The 23,766-nt window shown below is 35.5% G+C and overlaps 1 protein-coding gene across 2 annotated transcripts in view; it reads right to left on the bottom strand.

Moving 5' to 3' along the window:
- The window catches only part of MIS18BP1 (MIS18 binding protein 1), a 45,528-nt gene that overhangs the window by 18,005 nt on the left and 3,757 nt on the right, over window positions 1-23,766 (bottom strand). The window contains exons 2-9 of one of the 2 annotated variants that reach the window (XM_040256687.1): window positions 21,523-22,145; window positions 18,259-18,378; window positions 17,623-18,089; window positions 16,594-16,667; window positions 14,577-14,707; window positions 9,967-10,054; window positions 8,509-8,666; window positions 4,296-5,160 (exon numbers count right to left, since the gene is read on the bottom strand). In XM_040256687.1, the coding sequence (XP_040112621.1) occupies window positions 4,296-5,160; window positions 8,509-8,666; window positions 9,967-10,054; window positions 14,577-14,707; window positions 16,594-16,667; window positions 17,623-18,089; window positions 18,259-18,378; window positions 21,523-22,054 (2,435 nt within the window). In that variant the 5' untranslated portion in view covers window positions 22,055-22,145. Of the gene's footprint in view, window positions 1-4,295; window positions 5,161-8,508; window positions 8,667-9,966; window positions 10,055-14,576; window positions 14,708-16,593; window positions 16,668-17,622; window positions 18,090-18,258; window positions 18,379-21,522; window positions 22,526-23,766 lie in introns of those variants that run through there. The other variant, XM_040256688.1, reaches the window with a different exon arrangement.

The following is a 23,766-nucleotide window of genomic DNA, read 5'->3' as shown; positions in this document are numbered from 1 at the left end:
AACCTGAAAAGGATAGCTGAAGTCAACTATTGCTCTCAATGTAAGGCAGAAGAATCTTTATATAATTTGAAGATCAGTATGAATGCAAGTGAAGGGTTTTGACTTGTTAGAACCACACAATACATTAGCACTAATCTGGAGTTGTATAAAACAGATTACTTACTCATATGAAATGAACAAAGTACAAATACAAAGCTGCTTCCAAAGTTCAGGCAAAAGGCATTAAAGGTCTGAAAAAGAGTAGTGTCAAGAAAAAGGCTACACAGGCATATCTTGTTTTACTGCTCTTTGGTTTACTGGGGTTTTATTTTTTGAACAAATTGAACGCCTATGGCCACCCTCTGTCAAGTAAGTCCATTGGCACCATTTTTCCAACAGCATTTGGTTACTACATGTCTCTGTCACATCTGGTAATTCTCACAGTATTTCAAACTTTTTCATTATTATTATATTTGTTTTGGTGACCAGTGATGTTACTGTTATATTATTTGGGAGCCAAGAACTGTATGGATCTAAGACAGCAAATTTAACTGATAAACATGATTAAGCTTACTGAAGAAGGCATGTCAAGAGCTGATGTAGGCTGAAAGCTAGGCTTCTTGTACATGTTAGCCAAATGTGAATGCAAAGGCAAAAATTCTTGAAGGAAATTAAAAATGCTACTCTAGTAAACACATAAATGATAAGAAAGTGAGACATATTGATGATATGGAGAAAGTTTAGCAATCTGGATAGAAGATCAAACCAGTCACAAGGTTCTCTGAAACCAAAGTCTAATCTAGAGCAAGGCCCTAACTCTCTTTAATTCTATGTAGGGTAAAACGTCAGGAAGCTACAGATGAGAAGTTTGAAGTTAGCAGAAATTGGTATGAGGTTTAAGGAAAGAAGTCATCTCTGTAACACAAAAATGCAAAGTGAAGCAATAAGTGCTAATGTAGAAACTGCAGCATATTAGCCAAAAGATCTAGCTAAGATCATCAATGAAGATGGCTAAACAATAGATTTTCAGTGTAGACAAAGCAGTCTTGTATTGGAAGAAGACGCTGTCTAGGACTTTTATAGCTAAGGAGAGAAAGTCAATGACTGGCTTCATGCAGCTAGGGACTTGAAGCCAGTGCTCATTTGCCATTTCAAAAACCTGAGCAACCCTTAAGTATGTTAAATCTGCTCTACCTGGGCTCTATAAGTGAAACAACAACCCTAGAGGACAGCACATCTGTTCTGAATTATTTTAAGCTCACTGTGGAAAGCAACTCAGAAAAGAAGATTCCTTTCAAAATGTTACTGCTCATTGACAATGCACCTGGTCACCCAAGAGCTCTGAGATGGAGATGTACAACAAGATTAATGTTGTTTTCAGCCTGTTACATAATGTCCATTCTGCAGCTTATGGGTCAAGGAGTAATTCTGATTTTCAAAGTCGTATTATTTAAGAAATATACTTCCTAAGGCTAGAGCTATTCTCGATAGTGATTCCTCTAATGGATCTGAGCGAAGTAAATTGAAGACCCCCCTGGAAAGGATTTACCGTGAAAATACCATTAAGAACATGTGTGGCTCATGAGAAGAGTTCAAAACATCAACATTCACAGGATTTTGGAAAAAGTTGATTCCAACCCTTATTAATGACTTGAAGGAGTTAAAGTCTTCAGTGGAAGAAGTTACTGCAGATGTGATGGAAACAGCAAGAGAACTACAATTAGAAGTGGAGCCTAAAGATGTGATTGAATTGCTACCTCATGAAAAAACCTGAACAGACGAGGAGCTGCGTCTTACGGATGAGTAAAGAAAGTGGTTTCATGAGATGAAATCTACTGAAGATGCTGTGAAGACTGCTGACATGACAATAAAGGATTTAGAATATTATATAAATTTAGCTGATAAAGCATTGCTGAAATGACAATAAAGGATTTAGAATATATAAACCTAGTTGATAAAGCAGTCTCAAGGTTTGAGAGGATTGACTCCCATTTTGAAAGAAGTTCTACTCTGGGTGAAATGCTATCAAATAGCATTGCATGCTACAGAGAAACCATTCATTAAAGGAAGGGTCAATTGATGTGGCAAACTGCACTGTCTTATTTTAAGAAATTGCCACAGCCACCCTAACCTTCAGCAAACACCACTCTGGTCAGCAAAGCAAGACCCTCCACCAGCAAAGGAATTACAACTTGCTGAAGGCTCAAATGACAATTAGTATTTTTAAGCAACAAGTTATTTTTAAATTAAGGTATGTGTGTTAGTCGCTCAGTTGTGTCCAATTCTTTGTGACCCCATGGACTGTAGCTTGCCAAGCTTCTTTGTCCATGGAATTCTCCAGGCAAGAATACTGAGTGGGTTGCCATTCCCTTCTCCAGGGGATTTTCCTGACCCAGGGATCAAACCTGGGTTTCCTGCATTGCAGGCAGATTCTTTACTCAGATTCATCTGAGTCACCAGGGAAGGCCAATGAAGGTACATACAGTGGGGGTTTTTTTGATATAATATTATTGCATACTTAACAGACTATAGTATAGTGTAAACATAACTTTTATATGCACCAGGAAGCCATAACGTTAATGTGACTTGCTTTGTTGAGATATTCAGTTTATTCCAGTAGTCTGGAACCTAACTCACAACATCTCCTAAGTATACTGGTAGCTTCATGATTTTTTAAAAGATTAAAAACCAATAATAATAAAGAGTTTAAAGCTAGCTGACTAAGAGAATTACATATTAAGAAACAGGAATGTCAGGTAAAGTGGACAGGCAGAAGAAAGTAAGTTTGGCTTTTGACATATTAAGTTAACTGTGACAGTGAACGTCGCTCCATCGTGTCCCCTTGTGACCCCATGGACTATACAGTCCATGGAATTCTCCAGGCCAGAATACTAGAGTGGGTAGCCTTTCCTTTGTCCAGGAGATCTCCCCAACCCAGGGATCGAACCCATGTCTCCCACAGTGCAGCCGGATTCCTTACCAACTGAGCTATCAGGGAAGCCCCAAAGTTAGCTGTAGGTGAGATTTATATAGAGATGTCCAGCAGGCATAGGGAAATACAGACCTAAGTACAAGAATTCAGAACTAGAGACACAGATTTGGGAATCCCTGTATAAAAAAGTAGAGCTTTGGAAGGAAAAGATCACTAAAGAATACACTTTGCTATAGAGCAAGCAGCCAAAATCAAGAACTTTGGAATATAAGAAAACTTCTGCCTGCAAATAAGACAGAAGGAAAATTTAGGAAATGGAGAAAGGAAGAGTACAGTGGCACAAAGATCCCTTAGGAAGAAAAAGAGATTTGAAAATGAATTCTAAATGCTATAAAGCTGGGGGTACACAAGCGAACGGAACACTAAACGTGGTATGTTCTTATGGTTTTCCTCTCTTTTATCAGTGACATTTTCCTGTCTTTCTCCTGGATGATTTCCATCAGCATACCACTATACTCCGGCCTGACTCATTTAATAAAAAGCAAGCAACTAAACATACACGTTCCCTTATCTCCTCACTCTCTTCTATGACTGTGCCTTCTTCTGTTCCCCATCATTGCCACATATCTTTTGTTGTCCATCTAGGTTATCTTTACTGTCCATTGCTCAACTGTGACCTGGCTTCCAATACCAACTACCACACTACTGAAACTGCTTTTCAAGTATATGTAGCCAAATCCAATTCTTACCATCCCTGGTTTATCAAGCAGCACTAATTAAGAAACCCTGGACAAATCACCTAATTTTTGAGACTAGTTTTTCATTTATCAATGAGGGGGAAAAGACTATGAAATAACATACAAATTTGGGTTCAAATTTAAGGTTTTATAATAGTAAAGTTAATTATAAAATATTCCTTAAAATGTGAACTAAATGAGAGAGTTGCATTTGTCTGTTGAAATAGTTTACCCCTACTTTACTGAGGTATGACTGACAGATAAAACTGTATATATTTAAAATATACATGTGATCATTTGATACACATATACATTGTGATGTGATTACCACAATCAAATTAATTAACAAATAATAGTCCCCTCAAATAGTTTTTGGGGAGGGAAGGAGGGGACTTTCTTGAAATATTAAATGGGAATGAAAAGAAAAGGTCACTTTCACTTTCTTCATATGTGGGCTGCAGATGGCCACCTAGTTAGACATTATCTGTATTCTCCCTCCACCCTACATAAATTTCAATTTCTCTTCAAGTGTCTTTGGATGACATTTTCCATTTTAATGATTAGAAGTCATAAATCAGCCTCTTGTTTTCATGTTATAAACTGTTTTATGGCCACCCTAGATTTCAAAGTCAAATCTAACTACTTACCAATGAAGTTTCTGTAATTCTTTCTTACTCCATTCCGCATCCTGAGTAAAACCAGGCAAGCATTCCAAGAAATGCCTGTTTGTCTTACCAGATCCCGTTTTCTCGGTATTTGGAAGTTCATTACCAACATCAGGCTTCTGAAGGTTTTCTTTAGCAGAACATTTAGCTTTCTTCTGTTTCATATAAAGCTCATTTTCACTTTCTTCAGTTTCAGATTCAGGCATCGCTGGGACTATCCTTGTTTTTCTTGTGCTTTTTCTCTGGTGAACCACTGTTTCTTCAGTATTTATTGCTCTGGTTTTCTTAACAATCTCAGTTTTCCTTCTAAATTTCTTTTCTTTTTCACTTTCTTCATTAAACAAATCTGATGAGGACTGATGCTTGTCAAATGACACAGTTACTTGATTTTCAATTTTCTTCAGTTTTGATAACCTTGTATTTTTCTTAAAGTCAGAGGTGACCATTTGTTCTTTTTTAGAACTGGGTATTTTTATGTTGTGGTTGACAGTGAAGAAATCACGTTCAAAACAATCTTCTGTACTTTCACTATTATGGCCCACACTACACTCAGACGTGCCTTCTAAAGTCTTTGTGGGCTTGCTGACTGGACTTGTAGTTTCATTTGAGTCTGTTTTACTTTCTTTTTGAAGCTTTCCCAATGCAAATTCTGTTACTGCTTTAACAGAGTCAGATGACAGATTATTATCCATGCACTTTTGCTCTATAATTTTTTTAGATTTAAGTGGTGTCACTAGAATACAAGGTTTCTTCAGATTAACAGTCATATATTTTCTTTCTTCATCTGAGAAAAACTGTTCCTTTGTTGTTAAAATATCAACGGGTACTTTTGATTCTTTAGTTCTCTCTTTAATTTCATAAGACAAAAAGCCAAAGATCAAAATTTCAAATTAGAAACAAAATATAGAAAAAAATTCACAGATATACTGTTTCCCCCCCCCACAAACTCCATTTTACACACTTTACTGTCAAATTAAGCTTTCTGAAGCACTGGTCTGTTCAGATCACTGCCCCTTCAACTGTAAACATTTATTAATTTCTATACCAATCTGTCCATATGTCTCACAATATACTTAGTGTACGTAGCTCCTCTCGCTGGTCTTTATCAATATAGTTCTAACTGCTCACTGTACTCAATCTGAACGACATTCTGTTAATTCACTGTTTCTCAACTTTCATTAATCTCATTCACTCTACTTGGAAAATTTCCTCCATCTACTATCTATTTCAGTTCTGTTCTATAACCTGCTTCATTTCTGTTTTCCAACTCACCTATCCACAAACTTTGTCCCGATTCCCTCAACTGAAAGAAGCTTTCCTTCAAATTTCCAGAATACTTTCAAATAATATCATGTTTGACAATGTGCCCTGTGTTATAATTATATACTGTCTTTCAACTGAAAAAAATCCTTAATGGTAAGAACTTAGTTTTTACTTTTGACTTGAAAACCACTTGGGTTACTAAAACCTTACTAGGTATAAAATATATGGAACAGAAGCTATCCTAGTTAAGGAGAGTTAAAACATGGAGCTCCATCTGCATGGCCCCATACTCATCACTAGTGGAGGCCACAGAGATACATTTTTGCTGAATCCCCCAAAGCTCCATGAAGAATCATAGGATAACAACCAAAACAGATCTTGGGAAAACAGATCTTATACTGTGTCATTGGCTAAAGAAAGCAAATTAAAAAGAGAGAAAGTCTCCAGTTTGAAACTTAAGAAGCCAGAAGCCAAACCCATTTAATTTCTAACTTTAAATTATACAATTATAAATATGTACAAGTTTTAAATCATCATACCAACCATCACAGTTAAATACTCTAACAACGTACACATACTGTGTGCCATTTTACAAGATGAATGACAAAATGAAAGACTTTTGGGAAATACCAAATGCTGGGGAAAAGGAGCCTCTAAATTACAGTTCATGGAGAAGTGGCACTACTCAAAAGTAATCAAGGAAGTTACTATATGATTTCTCAATGGAATCATATATTTCTTTCTAATTCCTCATATAAACATGATTCAAAATGTTCAACTGGAAATGTGAAAATTTTGAACTTTCTAATTTTGAACAAAGCCTTTTTATTCTGAATATTTTTATTCATTTTATTAAATAATTTTAATAAAGATTCAGACCATTCTGGATACTTCAACCTAAGCTGTATGAAGTTGGTAGTGTAAGTAGTATTGTTGCCTCTTTACTTCTTTAAACACTTATAAATGTTCCTCACTTCATTTCTTTTCATTTAGAAGTAGTAAGAAAAAAAAATGCTATTAAGCTGATGGATTTAACTCAATATGAAATTTTAAACTTGCTAATGTGTAAAGAAAAGGCTCTTTAAATTCTGATAGGATTTCAATGAAATTACTCTGAAAATCCACATTTACACAAAATGAAGTTATGGTATTAATTTCATAGAAGTCTGTACTTCAAGATGCACAATGGATGGTCCTTGCTCTTGAGATTATTACAGTATGGTGAAGGAGGCTGACATTACAATCATTTATAATAATACTGTCAGGTATATTATATATGATAGCAGAAATAAAGCACTTTAATAGCAACATTATAACATATAGATTACAGCACTAAACACACAAAACAAAAGTTTAGGTGAATCTTGAAAATATATATACACAATTACATCATCTTAAATTATCGTTGGCTGGCACCTTTGCATAACCTTAGTTGTTTAATGTTAGATGTGTTGTTTTTTTAACATATATTTTAGTGGTTTTCCCATGGAAAGTATAGTGATAATAATAAAAATAATAGCAGCATCAACCACCACCATTCAAAATAATGTATGTGACAAGAGGACCTTGAATGTCTTAATAGTTTCATCAAACAATGATCTAATGAATCACAGTGGAAAAATGATACATCCAAAACAGATTGCAGTATTATCTTCCCCTGCGCTGAGCTTCTGAAGGAGAAGCATCTCATTTTATTCATCTCTAAGTTCCCAATAACTAACATAGATCAAGGTTCATAGAAGATGCTTTTAGAATGTTTGTTGAATGATTTGCCTATGGACACAGCTGGCCTGTAAAATGGTTTACCAAACTTTAGTCTTTTACTTTGTAGTCTCAAATATTTTACCAATAATATTCACAATTTAACTCAAATTCTTGAAAAATAGTACTATAAGTGAAAGAAAGGAGTGGAGGTAGGGAGATGATAAGACCTAAGACTAAAAAAGAATAATAAAGTTAGAAATACTTTTAGGGATTTTTAAGTTTGGGGGGTAAAAAAATATACAGCAGGTGCTATAGCCCCAGGACTCCAAAATACTAAAGATGGTTTTAGCAATGACAATAAGCAATATGCCTAATTTATAAGAAATAGGATGACTTGATAAAATGAAGAAGGGTTGAGAAGGAACTGGAGCTACAGTTAAGGAGTGAATTTTGCAAGCATTCATCCATGTATTTAATTTATTCCTTTCTCTGTACTAGAGAGGATAAGTTTCAGTGGGGACAAGGGAGTCGGCTGTGGTAGGAGTAGAAGAATGACATGCAGGTACGTCTATATCCAGTATGGTGTTATGCTTTTGGCAGAAGCAGTCCTGAACTCTTAAAGTTCTGTAAAGCTCTTTGTTATAAGGTCAAGGTAGAAATGGCCTAAATTTATACAACATGGTCTAGTAACTTTTACTCATTATATTTTCTAGAAAAGGCTGTAAATACTCTACTTCATCTTGGGGTTCGGTGGATGTGAGGCAGATTATAGTTCTGGTAAAGAACTGACACAGAACAGTTCTGCCAGTTACCTTCATAACAATGGTCATTCAGAAAATACATGTCAGTTCCTCCATGAAAGGAAACTGGTTTTGTCTACTAACAGGAATAATATTTAGCACAAAAATATAGGTATCTGTAATATAGGTTTGAGGCAAGCTGGCAGCCTAAAACCTTGCATTTAGAAAACTGAAGCAACAATCATCTTGGATCGCTATGTTTATCAGCTTCCTTGGTACTCTAATTCAAAGGTATTAATTAATGAAGTAGGCTGAATGCTGACTATAGGCGATCGCAGTTTCTCCTCTTAACTAGTGAAAAAAATGAAAAATTTAGGGCAGTATAAGTCAAGAACTTAGTACTATATACACTGTAAACAATTAAACAATGTGGAGCTCATTTAAAAATATACCACAATATGAACAAGAGAAGAAAAGAGCAGACATACCCAAAGAATCACAGTCAAGGTCATAAGTGGTGGTGGCTCTTTGGAGGACATTTGTTTTTTTTTTCCTTGCATCTTTTTTCCTTGATTTTTGAATGTCAGGAATACATCTTTCAGCTTTCTGTTTTTGTCTGGCCTTTCCTTTTTTCTTCTCACAAGTCCTAAAAACAAGTAGAGTATTTTTTCTCTAATATAGGTTCTCAAAAAACAAAACCCATAAATAAATTCCCTCAGATAAAGCTTGTTTTCCCTGGCAGGTTAACTTTAATCTTTACATTATTTAAGCTTTCATGGCTTCTCCCCTTTTCCTCCCACAAAGAACTTCTGTATGACATCTTCTTAAGTCAAAGTATTCAAATATGACTTTTTAAGTTCTTACCATCTTCACTCTTGTATTTCCTACTTAAGCTGATATAAGAAAATAACAGGACAAATTCTGCCAGCTGCCTGTTCTTGTAAATAAAGTCTACTGAAGTATAGTCATACTCATTCATTTCTGTACTTCTGTGTCACTTTTCCACTACAAAGGCAGAGTCAAGTAGCTGTGACAGAAGCAGCATACTCATGAAAATACTATCGCCCTTTTACAGAAGAAAACTGCCAGCCTGTATTATATGTCATTACACTGTGATGAGATTAACTTACACAGTCTAAAGAGTTTTCATCCCAGTTGCTGATACAGAGTCAGCTAAGCAGATGACACTTTGTAACTACTGAGGAAAGGAATGAACAAAAAAGGACCAAGAATGTCAGAGGCCTGTTCACAGCTACATGCATCTTAAAGGGTAGGTGATTACAGATGACTCCTTAAATATGTCAGAGGTTTAATTTTCCTTTTAGATTTATTCCTCATGACAGAAGTTCCAGAAAAGTGTTACTGCCTTCTGAAAGTCTAAGATCAAAGATAGCTCAAAATGGACATTTCCAAAAGCAGAAATTAAAAGCACTTTCCATTGGTTATATGAGTATATACATTGGTAAATGCCCATCAAATTTTATACCTAAAATGGGTGGTTTATCAGATATAAATTATACATCAGTAAGATTGTTTTTTAAAGTTAAAAGGTAGACGGACTTCCCTAGTGACACAGTGGATAAGAATCCGCCTGCCAGTGCAGGAGGCATGGATTCCATCCCTGGTCTAGAAAGATTCCATATGCCTGGGAGCAACTAAGCCTGCATGTCACAGCTACTGGGCCTGCGTGGGGCATAGCCCGTGCACTGTAACAAGAGAAGCCAGCACAGTGAGAAGGCCTCGCATTGCAACTACAGAGTCGCCCTCACCCTCTATAGCAAAAGGCCATGCATAGCAAGGAAGACCCAGTGCAGCCAAAAAAAGAAATAACCTTTGTTTTAAAAGTTAAAACCTGGATTCATGTCAATGTATGGAAAAACCAATACAGTATTGTAAAGTAAAATAAACATAAAATTAAAAAAAAAAAAAGTTAAAAACTACTTTACCTTAACTCTTCTAAAAAATTATCAATGTACTCTTTCCATTTTTCTGGAAATCCAAACATAAATTTCCTTATGAGACTTCTTGAGTAACCTATTTAATGATAAACAAACAGAAGTTATCTGAAAGCCTAGATTTTAAGAGTCATGTCATTCATTCATTAAATAATCTAAAAATATATACTTAATTGCTTACTATGTGCCAGGCACAGTCAGAGGTACTGAGGATTCAGCACTTAACAACAACAAAAAATCTGCCTTCATGAAAACTGCCTTCTAAACAGAAAGCAAACCAGTAAGTAATATATCTCATTTGTTAGAGTGGTCATTTATGCTATGGAGAAAAGTTATGCAGTTAAGAGGAACAGCGGTATCAGTGTGTTCATTTTAGGGGAGGAGAAAGGGGGCAGGCAGCATTTCAAAAAAGGACAGACAAGTTCTCACTGAAATAGCATCATTTGAGTAAAGCCCTGAAGTACATGAAGTGAGCAATGTGGCAATATGAGGTTAAAGCAATGGAAGCAGAGGGAACAAAGAAAGGCTATGAAGCAAGAGTATGCCTGGCTTGTTTGTAGAACCACAGAGAGGCTGGTGTAGCTGAAGTGAAATGAGGAGAGGCAAGAACTAGGAGGCCACTTAGTACTCAGATGGGTAACAGAGGCAGCTGGGAGAGATTTTAAAGCCTTGGGGTCATTTTATGGACCAGATCTTTTACTGTGGGTGAGATAGGAAGTTATAGAAAAATTCTGAGTGGAGGAGCCAAAGAATATGACTTACTTTTTAACAGGACTGAATTAGTTGCTATTTTGAGAACAGTCTGTGGAAGTACATGGAGAAGATCAGGTTTTTGACATATTAACTCTGAGATGCCTGTAGACATCCTAGTGGAGATGTCAAATGAGCAGACAGAAGATAAGTTGAGTGGCTAGGGGAGTATTCTTCATTTGACACTTGTCAAAATATGAATCAAATTTAACCCTAAAAGAAATCAGCACAGCATTGAGTATAGAAAGAGCCCTAGTCAATTCCATTATTTAGAGGAAAAGAAGAAGGAGAAAAGTAAGCTTAAAGAAACTATGAAGGAACAGGGAGTGAGGCAGCATGGAAATATGGCATTCGAGAAGCCAAGTAAACAAAGTATTTCAAGAAGGTAGGTATGATTACCGTGTCGCGTGTACACTGGATTTAGCAACGTGGGGGCCACTGGTGACTTTGATAAGGGCTGCTTCAGTGAAGAACTGGGGATGAAGGAGAGACTAAAGAGAATTCAGGAAAAAAGATGGAAAAGAATTCAAGAGGAAATAGATCTAAGTATAACGAATTGTCTGAGCTGTTTTGCTGTCAATGAGAGCAATAGTGGCTGAAAGCAGCATGGTTAAGAGGGTTTGCCCTCAGCCTATTTTTTTAAGGAATAATTGACACACAGCACAGTGTCTAAGTTTAAGGTGTACAGCATGATGGCTTATTAACATATATCTCGCCAAATGATTACAAGAGTTAATATGTACCACCTCATATAGATACAATAAAAAGAAAAAACACTTTAAAATTTATAAATAAGAGATGAAGATTTAACATCTGCACCTCTCCTTCCAAATCCTCTCCCCACATTCTTACAATACTTTTAACTGTATCAAAAATTGTTTGTGTCATTATAACAATGTGAATATTGTTCACTGCAGAACCTATTAGAATAATGAGGATATACCCTTTCCCCATGCTGTACCCTTCCCTGTGACTCATTTAGAACTGGAATTCTGTATGTTTTAATCTCCCTCACCTAGTTCACTCATTCCCTGATCCCTCTCCCTCCTGGCAAGCATCTGTTCTCTTTATCTGTGAGTCTCTTTGTGTTTTGACTTGTTCATTTGCTTTGGTTTTTAGATTCCACATACAAGTGGAATCATCCAGTGTTTATCTTTCTCTGATTTCACTTAGTTTAATACCTGTAGGTCCCTCCATGTTGTCACAATGTAAGATTCCATTCTTTATTTAAGGCTGAATAATATTCTTTTGTATATGCATACACCTCATCTTCTTATGCACTCATCCATCGTGGACACTTAAGCTGCTTTGGTATCTTGGCTGTTATAAATAATGCTGTGATGGACACAGGCGTGCATTTATCTTTTCAATTAGTGTTTTTATTTTCCTCAGAAAAATACCCCAAAGTGGCCAGCTGGATCCTGTGATCGTTCTAATTTTTTGAGGAATCTTCACACAGTTTTCCATAGTGGTCATACCAATTTACTTTCTCACCAACACAGCATAAGGGTTCCCTTTTCTCCATAACCTCACCAATGCATGTTATTTCTTGTCTTTTGGATAATAGCTATTCTGACAGGCATGAGGTGGTATCTCACTGTGCTTCTGATTCACATTTCCCTGATGATTAGTGATGTTGAGCATCTTTGTTTGTCATCTGTATATCTTCTTTTGGAAAACATCTATACAGCTCTTCTGCCCAATTTTTTTAAAAATTATTTTACTGCACCAGGTCTTAGTTATGGCATGTGGGATCTTTCATTGCAGCATATGAACACTTAGTTGCAGCATGTGGGATCTAGTTCCTTGACCACAGACTGAACTCAGGCCCCCTGCATTGGAAGCATGGAGTCTTAGCCACTGGACCACCAGGGGAGTCCCCTGCTCATTTTTTAATAGAACTGTTCATTTTTTTTTTTTTTTTTTGGATGTTGAATTGTATGAGTTCTTTGTGTATTTTGGATATTAATCCCTTATCAGCAATATAGCTTGCAAATACATCCTCCTACTCAGTAGGATGCTTTATCATTTTGTTGACAGTTTCTTTTCCTGTACAGAAGTTTTTTAGTTTGATGTTGTCCCATTTGTTTTTGTTTTTGTTGCCTTTGCCTGAGGAGACAGATCTAGAAAAATATAGCTAAGGCATATGTCAAAGGGTTCACTATGTTTTCTTCTAATTTTATGGTTTCAGATCTTACATTTAAGTCTAACCCATTTTGAGTTTATTTTTGGACACAGTGTGAAGAAGTACTCTAGTTTGATTCTTTTGCATGCAGCCATCCAGTTTTCCCAGCATCATTTATTGAAGAGGCCGTCGTCATTTCCCCATTATATTCTTACCTCCTCTGCTGTAATTGACCAAATACACGTAGGTTTATTTCTGGGGTCTCTATTCTGTTTAGTTGATCTATGTGGCTGTTTTGGTGCCAGTATCACAGTATTTTGATTACTGTAGCTTAGCAGTATAGTTTGAATTCAGGGAGTGGGATACCTTTAGCTTTGTTATTTACGTATTTAGGTGTTCCTAAGTTGGGCGCCTATATATTTACAACTGTTACATCTTTTTTTTTTATTGATCCCTTTATCATTATGTAATATTCTTTGTGTTCTATTACAATCTTTGTTTAAATGTCTGTTTTGTCTGGTATAAGCATTGCTAACTTGGCTTCATTTCCATTTACATGGAATACCTTTTTCCATCCCTTCACTTTCTGTCTTGTGTGTATTTTTAGATTTGAAAGGAGTCTCTTTGTTTTTGTATCCATTCTGCCACTCTGTCTTTTGATTGGGAGCATTTGGTCCATTTATACTTAAAGTTATATTTAAAGTAGTTATAGCTGTTTTATTAATTGTTTTCTGGTTGTGTTTGTAGTTTTTGGTTCCTTCTTTTGATGACTATCTTTTGTGTTACATTTGAATTCCTTTCTCTTTTGTGTGTATGTGTGTGTGTATCTAGTATAGATTTTTGGTTTATGATTACCATGAGGTTAATATGTAACACATACATAATGATTATTTTAAGTTGATGATCTCTTAAATACAAATACATTCTAACAACTTTGATTTTTTTACACAAAAGAGAGTGTTTTTTTTTGTTTTGGTTTTCTTTGTGGTAGAAGAGAGAATTACTAGAGTGATATTTTTGAGTAAAAGACGATAGGAACTAAAGTATAAACAGGTTGACACAGACAGGAATGTGGGAGGCTTGCCCAATAAAAGCAGGTACAGATACAAGCAGATGAGAGATGTGGCAGAAAAGTTCTCTCTTGATTGTTCCTGTTGCTTTAAGTCTTCTCCTTGATCCCCCACTGGCCAAGCTGAGAGGGAGGTAGGAGAGATGTAGAAATCGGAAATAGTCATTGAGGATGATGGGAGAATGAATGGATTAGGGACCTATGGTAGGATACCAAGTAGCACTGAGACCACAATTTGTTGCTGGTAGTCATAGATTTAAAGTTGACTACTCAGGTGTGTTTTTCTTTAGTCACATTAGCTGTGTACTAGGCATAGACAGAAAATAAGATTGTATCAGGACTAGGGTTATGCTGGGCAGGTTCAACAAAAGAGGAATTAGGGAGCTAAATTATATTCTTATAGTCAGTTCCTCACAAATAAGGAACATTTCATTTGAATATTTTTTAAATAACTGGACTTAAACTGTCAATAACAGTAAATCATAATAAAGGACCAACATACATAATAGTTTTACATAATTTTGGCAGTATTTTTTAATTTTTAGTGTTGACATGTAATTTTAAAGCACCTAATTAAAAGCAAAAATATGGTTTGAAATATGGTTAATTATTTCACTTAGTAAAGTAATTCTTCCAATTAGTAATCACAGTCATTACCTGCTTCTTTCATGGAAATTTGGTCTATCATCCCTTTTAGTACATAAATGTTGCCTGATAAAGTTCTAAGTTTGTTGTGCTTAATCCGTTCTATAATTACATTACTGTGCCAATATACGTTGGTGATGTCTCTAGGAAGAAAAAAAGCTTAGTTAAAGCCAAAATATTCACATTTTACCAAGAGTCGCAATGTACACATATAAGTATATAAATCTGTAACAGGAATAAATTTGCACTCCAGCTACAATGCTATTAATCTAATTACAAAACATTTGAGGGCCAAACACTGCAACAGAACTCAACCTCTTGGCTAATGTGAACCTGAGTACCAAGAAACTATACTGTGGCCAAACCATGTGGCTAGTATAAAATGTTTCATTAGCAAGAAAGCAAGGCATTCTCTAAATATCTTGTGGTAATAAAGCTCACAACTCTATCTCAACTGATGCCAAACCGCCAAAGGATGATTTCCCTGTCACTCTCCTCACGGCCTATGCTGGGTTAGTTTTCATGCAGTTATACTGTTTGAATTATTCTACTCTTGTGTTTTTTTCCCCCTCGCCATACAGCCAAATGTCTTTACCTTCCTCTTTAGAAAGTACCAAAAAGGTTCCAACTGTGAAAAAACAAATTGCTGCATCAAACTACTGACCCATAAATCTACTCTTTATATTTCTTTACATGAAGCCAAGAATAAACACAGAGAAAGCAAAATTTTAAAACATATTAGATAAATGAACATTCTGATTCATTAGGTTAGTAATAAACATTCTAAATATAAGCATAATAAATGAGAAAGTTAAGGTCATTTAGTTTGGTCAAATGGAATTAAATTCATATGTTATATTTTAACACAATATTCTCATCCTCTGTTCTTTTTCAGGCTTCCCTTGTGGTTTAGCTGGTAAAGAATGTGCCTGCAATGCGGGATACCTGGGTTCAATCTCTGGGTTGGGAAGATCCCCTGGAGAAGGGAGAGGCTACCCACACCAGTATTCTGGCCTAGAGAATTCCATGGACTGTATAGTCCGTGGGGTCACAAAGAGTTGGACACAACTGAGTGACTTTCACTATTTTATTTAACAAATATTTAAACAGTACTCAAGCACTGTTCTCAAAGTCTTATAAATATTAACTCATTTAACCCTCAAAATAATTCAAAAAGTAGGTCATGCTATTATCATCATTACACAAATGAAGAAAATGAGACTGAAAGAAAGTAAGTAATTTGCCTAAGTCATATAGCCAGTAAGCAGTAGTAATGGGACTGCAACAAAGGCAATCAGTGCTGCCTCTGGATATTAAGGAAATGAATAGGTACAAGGCAAGCAAGAAATAAAGTGAGCAAGACAGATTTTATATACTCATAAACTTTCAGATAAGTATCTCTAACAGTGATACAGTGTACTGTTTTATTACAACCTTTTATTACATTTTTTTTAACCACTAAGAAAACTGGTTTTGAAGAACAGGAAATGGAACTAGCAGAGTACCAGAACTAGGCAAAGCCCACTTACCACAGGATGCTTTCATTTTAGGGAAACCCATAAAGTGCCAGTGATTACTTAACATGTAGCTGTGTGGCACACTGTTAAATAATTTTTATTTCTTTTCTGAATCAGTAAATACATACCTGGTTTTGGTTTTCCCAATTTAGATGTGAGACTCTGGACTGAAATGCATGTAGTAAATGTTAACTACAAGCAATCATTATCATCAATCCCAGCCCACTTAATAGAACCTCTGAAAAAAATAAAGCACTATTCATACAAATTTGAGTTGTCCCTATTTTAAAAATAATATGAGTTAACAAATTTCTTGGAAAAGCAAGAAAGCTAGTTACAATCAAAATGGCCATACTCATATTACTTTTCTGCTATCAGTTTCTAACCTCATTAGAAAGTCTTTGTTTTACAGCAAGATGCGATTTGTCATGCATCTCCTTATAAGTTCTATACACACAAATAAATATCTTATTATAAATTTTACTAAAAGAACACTGAAAAGTTATACTTACGTCAGTTTTCCTTCTACACATATAGCAGTGTTATTATTGATGACTTTAATCATCCATTCCTGTAGCTGGACTACCTGATACAGCATAAAGTGAAATATATATTACTACTTATATTACTTGCACCATATGCATTACAAAATCAGTTTACATTAAATTAAAAGAAAAAACTTATACAAGTAATCCAAATGAGTCCTTAGTGTTCATCTACATAAGAATCACATCCTATTTTATATAGCAATAAGGTAAAAACTCATGCATAATTAAACAAAAGATGGAGAGAGACTGAACTGAAGTTGCATTGCAGTTTGTTCTATTAATATAATCCAGAATCAACTATACTTTAAATACTCTTATGTCAAATATCTTAACCACTAAGGGGAAAAGCCACTTAAAATCTTGAGGTATCCATTAAAATACCAAAGCCACAAAAGACACAATAACTTAGAGAAAACAAGTTAAGTAGTATGCATTTCACCATCACTCTTCGCCCTATATAATTAGAGCATTTATTTTTTTAAAAGTTGATTTGGAATTGCATTCAATTTCCTATAAACTATAAAGGTATTGCTAGTAATCTATATTTAGTATTCTATTCCAAAGCAAACATCTGAACAGCTCCTCGATCCATGGGGTTCTCCAGGCAAGAATACTGGAGTGGGTTGCCATTTCCTACTCCAGTGTTACGACAGTAAAACTTCTCAAATCTTTAGATGCTCAAATTCCTTTCTCTTTTAATTGCTCTGTTAATAGGACACCAAGAATCAGGGAAAAAAAAATTAAGAAGAATACCTCAGTATTCATCCCCAAAGGGAGTTGAAGACTATGCAACTAGTGACAGAGCAAAATAAGACTTCACGCCTGGGTCTTCTTAACTTTTAATCCACTGCTCATTTCACTAGGCCACACTGCCTCTACACTAAATATTAACAAAAACCCAAAATGAACCTGTTAATGAGAGAGCAAAAGAGCTTATGCACTTTAAGAATGAGGGGGAAAACAAGTATTTATCTGCCTTAAAAGTTTTCCTACCTTAATTTTAACTCCATTTGTAATAGTTTGGCTTATACTTGGAGAAAGGTTCCAGGCATTTATTTTTGATCTCTGAGGTATTGTTATATGAAATTGTGGAGTTGCAAGCACGATTTTACAAGTATCATTCAAGGAACCTGGAAAAGCAGTCTCTCTGTGCATTGTTCTCTCATTTCCTTCCTTAATTTCCTGTTTTGAAGTGCCTTCTGTTGTAATCTTACTATCACCAGAAACCAGTAATTGACCACCATTCTCAACATCAGTACCACAAAGAGTTTCAACAGTGGTATTTGGGGACTTTTCATGGGTAGAATCAATGTCTTCTAAAATAAATGTGTCCTTTTTGGATTTATTGGTTGCAACTGTATTCTCCTTTGAGTGAAGAATCTGTCTAGCCAGCTGAGCTCTAGTTAGTACCCTGTTTGCAGTTGCAACATTTTTACGTTCTTGGTTCAGAATTGGAAGCTCTGCAAAAAATACAAAACCAAACAAAATTTACAGAGGGATAACATGAAATGAGAAGAGAACAAGAGAAAAATTTAAAACTTTGAATTGCCTATACAGGGAAAATAATTATCTAGAACATTTAACCATACATTCAAATAACAAACTAAAAACAAAACAAAAGCACTTTACCGTAAGTTAAATTGTGCAGAGGCACCTTCTTTTCCTGCTGATATGTAGTCTTTTGCTTGTCTGGCACAAAAATATTATTTGATGATTCCAGAGGAACTTCTTGGGCTGAGGCTGAGTTTTCTTTTTTTAAAGAAAGAAGTTGTATTAGTCAATAAGAGAAAAAAATGCCTTTAAAAATCTTGGAATAAAGATTTAAATTCAGTAATGATCAGACACACAGAGTATACTTTAATATATGACAGTTACATTTTTTGCCCTTTATTATTATCTCATACCTTCAATGCATTCTCTATACCTGTATTATGCTGAGAAAGAATTTTTTAAAAACTTCTCCACATTACCTGCCAGCTCTAGACACAAGTGTAGTACTGGACTTAGAAGCCTAAGATCTGAAATAAAGTTCTAGTGCTGCCACAAATCAGATATGTATATGTCAAGGTCATGTATCAAGTGCCATCCTGCCTTGAAAATTCTGATTTTGCTTCTGGTTCTGGAAATTTCTAAAATGTGGACGAACAGTTGTAACAGATTTAAAAATCAAAATGTTGAGATTCAGTAGCAGTCTAAGTCATAATTTATACTGCTTTGACATCCCTTTAGCAGGTCTTCAAAGACACAAATTTGGTAGGCTTCCTCACTAGACAAACAGGAACTAATAGCATTGCTTATATTTTATTCTGCTTTACATCCTAGATGGTTAAAGTTCTGTATCTTGAATATAGAAATGAGTTTCTTTCACATAAAAAGGGGAAGGTAATAGACTTAAAATTTGTACCAGAGAAGGAAAAACTGAATTATTTTATATGTTTAATTTCAAATATTATACTTGAAAAAACTGGTAGTGATTATACTTTAATATGTATGTTGCTTTGGCCTTACAAACCTCAATATAAAGATTTTATTATAATGACATGTCATATAAGTGTCTGTTTCTTTAAATCATTCTACTAGAAATGGCAGGGCAATGTAGTACAGATGAGTAGATAATTCAATCATATACAACATGGTACAGAACAAAGGCCATTTATTTCAGTTCAGGGATCCATGTAGGGATTCTCCAAAAGATCTCTGAAATTATATACAAAATCTGTGTTTGTATATATGTATATTTTCTAGGAAGTCAGCAGATTCTCAAAGCAGTCAGTTATTTCTTCCTCTCTCTAATCCCAGTTTACATATAAAACATGCTATAATGTACATTATTTCTCTTGCTTCTCCCTTTTCTCTTAGACTGTATGAGATTATTTGTATATTCACCTACCTTCATCCTAAACTCCCTTAGAAAACTGCTTTTGTGTCAAAATACATCACTGTCTTTGAAATGCAACAATATACCCACAATCTATTATGTAGCAGTTAAGAGCATGAGCTTTCTAATAGATATCTGTATTTAATTCTCAGCTTATCACTTACTTACTACCTGTGAGACCAATGGTGCTGCTGCTATGGCTGCTGCTGCTGCTAAGTCGCTTCAGTAGTGTCGGACTCTGTGCGACCCCATAGACGGCAGCCCACCAGGCTCCCCTGTCCCTGGGATTCTCCAGGCAAGAACACTGGAGTGGGTTGCCATTTCCTTCTCCAATGTATGAAAGTGAAACGTGAAAGTGAAGTTGCTCAGTCGTGTCCGACTCTTCGCGATATCATGGACTGCAGCCCACCAGGCTCCTCCGTCCATGGGATTTTCCAGGCAAGAGTACTGGAGTGGGGTGCCACTGACACATAGCAGACGTTAATTTATTTAAAAGCTCCATTTCCTAGACTATTAAATGAACATAAATCCATAGTGTTTGCTGAAAGGAGCAAATGAGATAATGCACATAAAGTATCTTTATCAATTACTGGCTTCTGAAGTTACCATTTTGGTTTTTCTTCCTCATCATCTCAGTGGCTTTCACCACTTTCTGCTCTTTATTCTAACTTCTAAATTTCAGGGTGCCCCAGAACTTATCCTTAAATGTTTTCAGAGAAAACATTTCAACATACACAGTTTTTTCAAGTATAATATACTTACTTCTTGATGATCCCATCTAATCTTATAGCTTTAAATACCATTTAGGTGCTAACAATTCCAAATGTATTTCTCAGGTAGGCCACTTCCCTAAATTCCAACTAATTTTTTTCAACAGCCTAATTCACATCTACACTTCAATCTTTAACAGACATATCAAAATTGATATGACAAGAAACATAATTACTGAGTCCTCAAAACTATTCCACCTCTGTCTGCCCCACCTCAGTTAAACTGCTCCATCCTTCCAGTTGCTTGAGCAAAAAAAAAAAAACCCCAAACCAAACAAATCACCCAGGTCATCCTTTATACCTCTCTTATACTCCACATTCCCATCTCTCAACATATATCTGGAGGGATTTCCTTGGTGGTCCAGTGGCTAAGATTCCACGAACTCCCAACGCCAGGGGGCCTGGGTTTGATCCCTGCTCAGGGAACTAGATCCCACATGCCACAACTAAAAGATCACATGTGCCACAACTAAGACCCTGTGCAGCCAAATAAATAAATAAAACATTAAAACAAATTAACAACCCCCCTCCCCACCCCTGCCAAAACCAAAATCTATCTGGAATCCAGCAACTCCTTATCATCTCCACTGCTACCACCTGACCAAGCCAATGCCATCTCTCACCTGGAATACTAAAATAACTATTTCAAATTAACAGCTAGAGTGAGACTTTTAAAATTTAAGTCAGACTGCGACATTCCTCTGCTCAAAACCCTCTAGTGGCTCCTTAATTTGCTCACAATAAAAACCCAAACCCTTATATTTACCTATAAAGCCCTTATAGGACCCTCCTAAAAGACACTTTATCTGACCCTCTCCTTATTTATCCCCTCCTCCCCAGCTGCCCACTCACTCCTTGGTAATCTCCTAGCTAGTCTGCATGCTTCTATTTCAGGGCACTTGTACCAGCTGCAAGCTATCTATCTGTATCTATCACTTCCTTCAGTTTTTTTGGCTCAAATACCACCTTCTCATTGAAACACTGACCACCCCATGAAAAATTAAAAGCTGCTCCAACTCTCCCCATCATGCTTACTCTGCTTTCTCTTTCCAGATCATTTCTATTATATTCTAAAAAATACTTCGTTAATGATCTGTCTGCCACCACCTGAATGTAAGCTAGCTTCATGAGGGCAGAGATTTTTGTTCACTTTGCTCACTGCTGTTCCCTGAGTACCTAAAAGTGTCAGGCACAATAAACACTAAACACACTATAGCTTTTTAACCAACACAGAATAAAACTAACCTCTTAGTGAACTGTTTTCTGGCTGGAATGATTTGTTGTTTTCCTTTTCTTCACAGAGGTAGGTATGCTGTAATATTCTTTCCTCAGCTCCATTAGGAGCGAAACTTTCCTTTTGTGTTGGTTCCAAAAAACTGTTTCTTGATGCTTGTTCTTGCTTGTTGTGTAGTACTTTTTCTTTCATTCTTTGAAATATTTTTTCTGGTGTTTCATAGCTTGCTTTATTTTTAAATTCATCCTTGTTGGGCTTTATAGCACTGATATCAAGAGAACTGTTAGAGGTAGTAGCCTCCGCTAGCAAGGTAGACTGAAATACATCTTTATTATTAAAAACTCCCATTTCTACAAACTGACTCTTTTTATGATTATTCGGTTTTAAAGAGGATATCTGATATTTCACCAAATCTTTTACAGGAGTAAGTGTGCCTGAAGGAATGCTGTCATAAACGATCGCGTGCATGGGCACATTTCTCCTTTGAGAAGATGTCTCTGAAGGCAGGTGAATTCCTGGATGTTTCAAAGGTGTTGCAATCATCTTGATAAACAGAAGCAACAAATTCCCTCTAACAGGAAATTCACTTAAACACAATTTTCAGGATAGACCTTCAGCAGGGGGCCAGAGGAACCTGCAGTTCAATGTGAAATCAACTTTTATCATGCTTCCGTACAGAAAAGGTTAAGTTTATTTGCTTTCCATAATACCATTATACAAAGTAAAAGGTTTAATTGGTTCATAACAACACTGGATAATCTATACCTCACAAAGCAGACTAAGATTTTATATTTTTGTTAAAGTTTCATTTATTATTTTTCAGTGATAAACAGTTGGTTTTTAAATTTATTCTCTGCAAAAAAGCAGCTCCCACCAAGTCTTCTACCTCATCACTCTAAGAGCAGAATTTTGAATATCTGTTTTTAAAATTTACTTGAACCTCAAGTCCTGGAGGTTCCAATCCAATATTTGCATCAAAAAACATTAAACGACAGCTGCATATGGCAATAAATTAAGTTATGAAAAGATTAAGTTTCACAAATATGGTTTTCCCTTTTAAGAACTTAAATTTTAAGGCAGCAGCTACATGACATATCCTAATGAAGGTTAAAAATCCATTCAATTTTTAAGTTAATTATTTCCAATCCTGATTTCTGTTATGCTGCAGAACTTTTTAATGTGAGATTTTAGTTTAAAAAAAAAAGACTTCAAATCAAAAGTAAATTATATTCATTATAATTTTCTGAACATTTACTGCTGCTTAGAATTTTTAGAGGAAATCATGTATTTGGGCACACATGGTCTTAGACTTGTTTTAGCTTGTTTCTTACATATAAATTTTATTTCCCACACCTAGAAATTTCTAGGTGATGAACCATACAGTTGCACTCTGCTATACTTGGTAAATTAATACAATATTTTAACCTAAAGGAGCTTAGAACTTATAAGTCTACATTTACAGCATCTCTTATCACTGAATTTATAACTATTCCAATCAGTCTTTGATCATATAAACATAAAAAGTGTATTTCAGAAAATATAAATTCACTCAGACCAAAGACATCAAGTATCCATCTATAGTAACTTCAGCGAGAAATAAATATACAAATTAAAAATGCATATACAAACTACCATTTTATTTGATATTTTATAAGAGAAAAAAAGGAAATATTCTTCAATAACAAGAGCTGACAAAGATACCCAGTATCTTAGGAATGACACAAAGCCCAATTATTCAGCAAATAGGTATTAGCGCATATATTCATGCATTTGGCAAGATATTAATGACAGGAATCCTGTGCTTGGAGTTACAATACTCACTGGCCATTCAGTTTAAGTTCTCAAAAACAAAAATGAATAAACTGGGACAACTGCATGGAAAGATGGCAAGGCATGTGCAGTTTTACACAATCTCATTTCTTTAGAACCTAATGAAATGCTCAACAATAAGTATAAACTGCTAATAAATTAGCAGAAACAAGAACAGACCAGTCTGTAGTACAATAGTTTCTCCTCCCCCCACCCCGCTTCTCCCAGGGGGATACATTCCAAGACCACCAGTCAATGCCTGAAATTATGGATAGTGCCAGAGCCTATATATACTATGTTTTTCCCTTTACATATATACCTATGGTAAAGTTTAATTTGTAAATCAGGCACAGTAAGAAATTAACAATAGCACAACAATCATAACAATATACTGTAATAAAAGTTATGTGAATGTCACCTCACTCAAAACACAAATTCAATGGCTT

This window comes from Oryx dammah, unplaced genomic scaffold (assembly GCF_014754425.2).
Source record: "Oryx dammah isolate SB20612 unplaced genomic scaffold, SCBI_Odam_1.1 HiC_scaffold_16, whole genome shotgun sequence".
Lineage (NCBI taxonomy): Eukaryota > Metazoa > Chordata > Mammalia > Artiodactyla > Bovidae > Oryx > Oryx dammah.
The sequence above is the reverse complement of the archived record's forward strand: the minus strand, read 5'-3'. Positions and strand labels throughout refer to the sequence as shown.